Below are 8,347 nucleotides of genomic sequence, written 5' to 3' on the forward strand. Positions count from 1 at the left end.
ATCTATCTATCTATCTATCTATCTATCTATCTATCTATCTATCTATCTATCTATCTATCTATCTATCTATCTGTCATTGTTGTATTTTCCTTGCTTCATTCATTTTGCTCTCTCTCTCTCTCTGTCAGGTTTCTGCTGCAGTTGTCAGAGGTTCCTCAATTCTCAGAGCGGGTTTTCTGTATTCTCTTCCAGTCCACCTTCACAGAATGTATTACATCAGTTCAGCGCAAGCTTGAAACACTGCTGAGAGTCTGCACGGTGAGAGCGAACGTGAAGCACTCTAGTCAGATTCCACTGACAGCTTCACTATTGTCGTATTTCAAGTTAAAAGTTCAACTAGAAAGCAGCGAAGAAAACATCTGTTTCACTCCCTGCGCTTCCTCTTCTCCGTCTTCCGTTTAAAGGCTCTCCAATCAAGTCAAGCCGTTCTGCAGGTTCTAGGTTTGGTTCTAGCATTTGGGAACATTATGAACGGGGGCAACCGGAGCAGAGGACAGGCAGACGGATTTTCCCTAGACATCCTACCCAAGTTAAAAGATGTCAAGAGCAGTGTGAGTAAAAGTGAGATCCCTATCACTAGTTTAAAGCAGTTCACACTGAAATAAAAATTGTCATAATTTATTTATCTTTATCTCATTCCAAACCTATATGACTTACTTTCTTCTTTGGGAAACAAAAGAATGTTTCTCTGTTTTGTCGATACAGTGAAAGTCAGTGGGGTCCTAATATTGCATCATTTTATTTTTATTTTTCCATTTTAAAACTGAAAGTAAACTATTTTCTGTGAATGTGCTGGACATCAGATTCGTCAGCTGTTGTAAATAAACAACTAGATAAATGCTTCTAAACTGCAAAAATATTTTCTGCGACGAATGAGCACTTTTTTCATCTTTGGAACGCAAATGAAATGTTTTTGAATGAAATCCGAGAACTTGACTGACAAGGAAGAGGAGAAATAGTTAGTTAGTTTGAAAAGTCATTAGTTTCGTTTTATTTGCACGCAAAAATTGTATAGCTTTATAAAGTTATAGTTGAATCACTGATGTCACATGGACTATTTTAACAATGCCCATAATACCTTTCTGGAGCATGATAGTTGCATTGCTGTCTATGTAGGGTCATGGAGTTCTTGGATTTTATCAAAAATATCTAAATTTGTATTACAAAGAGGAATGAAGGTTTTATGGGTTTATTGCTTTAGCATAACAGGCTATTTTTGTACAGGTAAAAATATCTATAAAATGACTAATATTTCCAAAATATCTTTTTTTGCTAAAAGAAATGTTTTGAATGGCATGATGGTACGTAAATGATGCCAAAATATATAGTCCATTACTGAAATAGCATAAACCTTAATCTGAACATGCATGGGAATTTGCATACAGTACTTTGATGGTCTCCTGACCCCATTAACCAGGTCATAAAGAACCCGTTCTGGCAGTTTCACTCAAAATGAGCAGTTATACTTTATTATGCCAAGGCAGTAGCCTATATCCACATCCCATGCGGTCTGTGTGTCTGCACACATGTGCATGTGAGCGAGCGCCTTTGCAAGCCACCAGGTCTGGCATCTTATTCACAAACGCTTTGAGCTAAATGAGTGTATACAATCCCAAAACATGAAAAATGATTATTCTCCTGTGTTTATTTCCATCTCTCATCTCCTCCTCCTCTCGCTCCATCAGGATAACTCTCAGAGCCTCCTGTCCTACATAGTTGCTTACTATCTGCGACACTTTGATGAGGTAGGTTTGGCCAACTGTTTATTTCACTGGTTTGACTAACAGACCCCCAGGTTCCTCAGAATCACCCTTCATGGTAGACAAAAAAGTGGCTTTGTTTTTGGTTTCATCACTTTGATTTGCCTTTCTTTCCCTTCACCATATAGACAAATTGCCGCTCTGAATGAGCAGAGGCCTTTGATTGTTTGATGCCCTTTTTGGACGTAGATTAAAAGCGCTGTATTGTAAATACCGTCAGCCGTCGGTCCAGATGTTGTGATTACAAGGTCATGTCTAAATTGACAAAATATGATCCACAGGTTGTTGAAGTGCTTTTAACGTTCAGGCAAATAACAAGGAGAGAGAAAGAGAGAGTGTGTGTGTGTGTGTGTGTGTGTGTGTGCATGCAAGCGGCTCTGATCTCTGACAGACGGAGCGTTATTGAGATTGATTTGTTGTGTTTGATGTTTTCATTGTTTTTGGAATCGTAATGATCTTTACACACCAAAGTATTTGAACATTTCACATTCAATTATTTTTCAAATCAAGCATTGCTACAGTTATGACCTCATAAAAACAACATCCTGTTATTTTGTGTGATTGCGCTTTAGATTTTCTGTTGTTTGTGTGTCAGGATGCAGGTAAGGAAACATGCGTGTACCCGCTTCCAGAGCCTCCGGATCTTTTTCATTCGTCGCAGATGAAGTTTGAGGATTTTCAACGTGACCTGCGCAAGCTACGGAAAGATCTGAATGGTGAGATGCGGACACGTGCATACGCAAAGCAAATAAATGAATTGGATACACAGGCTTCACACACACTTCTGTGCATGTACGTGAGATCACATATACGCGCAAACACATATGGACATACACACATACCCGCAAACATGAGCTCACATACAAGTGTGCGTATACAAAAACACACAGACATGTTTAGTTTGTATACACCAGCGCCAGTGACCCGTGTTCTCCTTTAGAAGGCTCATTGATTTTCAAATGGCTGTTATTATTGAGCCCCCAGCTGGCTGCCACAATGATCAATACTGCAAATGTGGTTTGTTAAAGGCCCCAGCATGTAAATAAATGAGAAAAAGGTCTCATTTCAGCACTTTTCCTAGGGGTCTACCCCATTTTACAGGCCTAAAGCACTTAACTCAAGGTTTCTGCGGGTGAACTGCCCATATACTATATTAACGTTCAAAAGTTTGGGGTCAATATGAATTTTCTTTTTCTTCTTTTTGTGTAGTTCACAGAAATACTTTTAATGAGCATGAATGCATTAAATTGATCAGAGATAACAAAAGAATCTGTGCTATTATATAATAGCTGTTTTCGAACCTAATCTGGAAATCAACATATTAGAATGATGAGTTATTTGAAATTGTAATCTTTTTGTAAAGCTTTTGATCAAATAAATGTGGCCTTGGATCAAATACATTTTAGACATTAAAGTAAAAGGAATGACACGTCCATCCATCCATAAAAATCCATTCATATTTTAGTTTGATAGTCCACATTTTATAAAGGTTAACTCATCTTTTTGAATAAAATAAATACATTTCAGATCCTCTTTTGTTGGTGGGAAATGCCATAAATTCTTGTGTATTTGAAAAGAAACTAGCAGGCAGGTAAAAGGCTTAAACTGCCTTATACATACTCGCTTTGCTCCCTGACCAGTAAAGCAATTTATCAGGGTCTTCAGGAGGTTAGTGAGATTGGTTCAGCTTTGTGCCGCAAGTCAAAGGTTGTACGACCTAGCTTAAGTGCACGACAGAGTGTGAATGAGGTGTAAGAATCCGATTACATGCTCAAAGCCGAGTTTAAATCCCTGCAAACATTTTCATTGCCAATACAAAAACACACACACACTCACACAGATGTGGAAATACTCACATTCCACTGTCGGTGTGTTTGGCTTGTTCAGATCCTTGAAAAAAACACTCGTGGATGTTGACGTGGTCAAATTAGAACACTGCCCTACATCAAGAACACATTTACAATCAATCACTTGTCCAGAGTGAGATTGTCTACCACGCACAAATAATAACGTCCAAGCCTTTTTAGTTCCACTCGAAGCAGTCAAACATATCAGATGGATTTGCATTTGGCTCATGGAAATTTCGATTGAAGGATGGTCCGTTTGATGCATTGCTATACAGCCTATTAGCTTCGCCCCTGCTGTTAGCCATATTTTCGCGTGCCTTCGCTTAAATCCCTTGCTGGCGATTTGCATTGTTAATCTTTCAAAAGCTTATTAGTTAGGCCCACTATACATGTGGTTGATAAATTGTAAATGTACTTTTCCAGAGCTTGTATGCTTAGCTAAATCGTTTTGGCGTACACCTGCTGAACAGATCAAGCCTACGTTTGTTTAACGCAGGCAAATATTTCTTCTCTGGCAATGTTCTGTGTTTCTCTGAATTCTCAACTGTTCACCTCCCTAAAATCTCCCTGTGGCCCAATAAGCATGGCTTCTCTCTTACGCCAGGCTCATACAATAAATGGATCATCACTACATTAGCAAGCTAAGCTAAGCGCTAAAGCAGATGTGCGACACTGACAGCTGGAAGGGGCACAGAGTTATGCAGGCGACCCGGCAGGTCCTCGCTTTCGCAGAGCCCTTGATCCAGCTGGCAGGGACATTAGCATGTGTGTGTGTTTGCATTGCGCTGATTACCATGCGAGGCTGTGATCCATCACCCATTGTAGTGATGGAGTGTGACACGGTGAAGCCTGTCGGCCTGTTGTAAGACTCCAGGTGTACAGCGAACAGAAGCGAAGGAAAGGTTCATGAAATGGGATTCATTAGCATCTGTTAGCACAGGTCACAGATTGCACATTTTTCTCTGAAGTGATACAAGTGTTGGAAGTGGGAGCAGGAGGAATGTACTATAACATGCTAACCTGCTAATAAAAGTCCTTGCTAGTTGAAATGCTAATGCTTGTCCTGACAGTTTAAACTGTGAAGACTGACTGAAAGAAGTTTGGCCATATGGTGAGGCAATCGCCGTGCTAGTCTTTTTAAGATATCTGGCTGACTTGCCCAAAAATCCCTACAATATTTCTTTTGAAGGTTATTTATGTTTATAGTAGTTTTATATGCTGACATTAAATGTTTTCACTGTTCTTCAGTTCCATTAATCATTTAGTTTGTTTCTTTCTCATATCTGTGTTCCTGTTCTCTACTTTATTTTACAGCCTGTTCAACAGAAAAAGAAAAGGTGTGCAATATCTCATCTGAGGAGCACCTGCAGCCCTTTAAGGACAAAATGGAAGAATTTCTCACTAGAGGTAAAAAAACAAAAAAACAAAAGCATTGCAAACATAAGCCCAGTTCAGACTGTTATTGTTTTACATAGTTTTGATATTTTATTGCCACATCGGAATGAATTTTCTGGTTGCATATCATGGATTTAAACAAGAAACTAAAGTAATATTAGCCATGTATTATTGGAGTGAATTCCAAAGACAGCATTGATTTTTGAAAAAGTTCCAAAAAGTTTTTTTTTTCTTTTACTGTGAATCAACCATGCTCTGCGATGCTGAAAGCTGCAAATTGTGTGCAGTAAATGAAATCGGCAACCATCATAAATATATAATTATAACTTATATAACACACACACACACACACACACACAAATATCAGGTCTTTGCAAAATTGTTCATCAATTGTTCATTCAGAGTGGTTCAACAAAAAAGTCATCAAAGTACAAAGTAATTTTTAGCAATTAAATTATGCAAATGCATTTCTCAATACAGTTAATAAAAATGATTCACTATTTTCAAATATAGCTATTCGAGTCATTTGATTAAATTGCCTGTACATTATATAGTACAGATAAGTATGCCCTTTTATTCGTCATTGCCTATATATATAAAATGACATCACTCCCACTCCAAATACAGAGAAGCCGTGCAAATATTCTTTTACAGACGTCACCTTAGGAAACAATTAAAGTCTGAATAACGCTGGGATGGATGTACAGTGACCCTGTGTGAGCGGAGAGATGAGGTGCTGAGAAATAAATGTGACAGAGGCTCTGTGAAGGCCTCTGGGAGCCAACAAGAATTCTGGGAAATACATCTGACCTGACCCAGACCCGATCGTTCCAACATTATTTATGCAAAGCTAGTGACATGAAAAGTGAGAGTCCTAAATTTCATTATTCTCACTAATTCCACGTTCCACCCAGAAACTTAAATCGCTAATTCAACCCTTTCAGTATTTGGTTTCTCTGATGAAGGCGAGCTGAACAATCTTTTATAATAGTTGCTCTTCTTGTTTATTTACCTTCTCTGTTCTCCATCTCTGCTTCGATCCATCTCTGTTTGATATGGTTTCTGTTCTCTTGTTTATTTCCTCTAAGTGTGTCTGAGTCAACCTGCCTGATCTATCTGTAGCACTGAAGACTGTTTCTGTCTGCACTTTATTCTTGTCAACAATTCATTGGCCTCTTTTCGTCTTTCACACTCCAATCATCTTCAATTGCCATGCCGTAACCTCTTTTTCCATCGCTCAGCTCGGAGTTAGCTGGAACGTTTTTCTATTTTTCATTCTCTGCTTCACTACAGGCTTAAGCAAATGCTAAATGTGTTGCCGTCTCTCTCTCTTTGTATTCAAATTGGTCCTCGTAACAAAACCCACATGTGCTCTGGCGGCAGGGTGGGGTCCTCGCTGAACAGCCCCCTCCTCATCTCTATCCCTTTGATCTGGAGACTCGTGGGTCTCCTTCATTGAGCTCTCAGATGGGTGACATGACCACGGAAAGAGCCCCTTCAACCCTCCACACTGCCTCCAGTTAGACAGACAGAATGGGGAGTGGAAAAAAAAGTACTGGTCTTATTTTTTGTTAGTTGTATGATTTTGAAACTCCAGGAGAGTAACAGTCTCTGGCTCCAGCGCTTCAACCACTACTGTTTATTTTTCAGAGCATGAAATTAACTACAGAAAGGAAGCGAGGAAGAAAAACTGAGCAAGACAGGGCAGTGTATGTGTTTGAGAGATAGAGACCGTCTCTGTGATGTTTGGTCTACGCTCCGGCTTCTCATACAATTTTTTTTTTAAATGCAGTACTATTTCCGCTGCCCTGGGCACTGAGAAGCAATGTGATAATCCATTTACTGTGATAACAGATACAACATATACAGTAATAGTAATAGCCTTAGCAATCGCTACCAATCAAAAAAGTTTAAGCACAAATACTTGAAGGAAAAGTAAAAAAAAAAAAACCCACAATTTACTCACTGTCAAGTCATCTTAGGTGTATATGACTTTCTTCTTTCAGACAAACACAAAAATTTATCCCGGCTCTTCCAAATTTGGTAATGCTGGTGGATAGCGGCCATTATTTTGATGAGCCATAATTTATATATATATATATATTGGTTGTAAATCTAACCTATATGTTTCTGGGTGGTTAAGACGTGTCTACTGAAGCAGATCAATTCGGTTCTTGTAACAAAAATATAAAATTATAACTCAAATCGCTGACTTACAGCAATGGCTGTATGCGATTTGAAAAAAATAAGAGTGCTGGCTTCTTGGCTGACTTCTGACTTGACGTATGATGTAAGCCGCATTCGTAATGTAAGCTCAGAAGAGCATTGACGAACGAAGACGAAAAAGGCAAAAACAAGAAGAAAAAAAACAACGTCAGAGGATTTCACTATAAGAACAAATGCAACTTACGTCATACGTCAAAAATATAAATATTTTTGTTACCAAACTCATTGATCTGCTTCAGAATCACCTGGAGGTGCATAGGTCAGTTTACGATGGATAAGTGAGATTTATGGAGCTTCAAAATAATGGTCACTATCCACCAGCATTACCAAGCTTGGAAGAGCCAGAATCATTTTTTTTTAAAACTCAGACTGTGTTTTTCTGAAAGAAGAAAGTCATATACACCTAGGATGGCTTGGGCCTGAGTAAATTGTGAGGTAATTATCACTATTCCTTAGTCAGTTTGAAATATTGGGTACATGAGGTGTGAACTGAAGTGATCTGTATTTTGGGGATTCTCTAGTTGCTCAGAATTGTTGTGGTGAGTGGTATGAAAATGTGTTCGAACACTGGGCTCGTCATTCAATTTATTAGCGGATCACAGGAGACTCTCCACGCAGGAGTAAATGAAGTGACATTGACATTGCTGCGGTAATGACTTCAGAGACCGGCTTCTGCGTCTGCAGTCAAACTACGCCTCATCAAACGTTCATGCTGAGACTGTTTGCCAGTATGATTTTACAATGATTTTCTCCTTGATATATTATGTCAGTGGATTACAACTGGCTAACGTGTAATCAGATTTTCAGGGATTTATGTTTGTCATGAAGATCATAGACCTGCAAAGACTTACGCAGACATGTATGCGCGTTCTCACACCTCTCACTTCTGTCTGTTTGTTTAAAACCGGAACGAATCTTCGTTAACCTCTTCCTGATAACCCGTGTCATTCGGTGACAAGCAAAACAAAAACATATTTTAAAAGTATAAAAGTCTGTGTCACAATTACATTGTCCTATTTTTATTCCCACAGCCAAAGCAGAGCTGGAGCTCCAGGAAAAACAGCTCGCTGACACGCAGAGGATGTAAGTTGTCTTACTGTGTTAACCGTGCCAAGTCTC

General features: G+C 39.0%; 1 protein-coding gene across 1 annotated transcript; it reads left to right on the top strand.

Moving 5' to 3' along the window:
- Window positions 1-75: 75 nt before the first annotated feature.
- On the top strand, window positions 76-8,311 carry LOC122333589 (formin-2-like; the record flags this gene model as incomplete). The annotated part of the gene is made up of 6 exons (XM_043231283.1): window positions 76-258; window positions 405-551; window positions 1,686-1,745; window positions 2,356-2,476; window positions 4,922-5,014; window positions 8,260-8,311. Coding segments are annotated over 6 exons (656 nt in total), but the record flags the coding sequence as incomplete, so codon positions are not given.
- Between the last annotated feature and the right edge of the window lie 36 nt (window positions 8,312-8,347).

This window comes from Puntigrus tetrazona, unplaced genomic scaffold (assembly GCF_018831695.1).
Source record: "Puntigrus tetrazona isolate hp1 unplaced genomic scaffold, ASM1883169v1 S000000296, whole genome shotgun sequence".
In the NCBI taxonomy this organism is placed as follows: domain Eukaryota; kingdom Metazoa; phylum Chordata; class Actinopteri; order Cypriniformes; family Cyprinidae; genus Puntigrus; species Puntigrus tetrazona.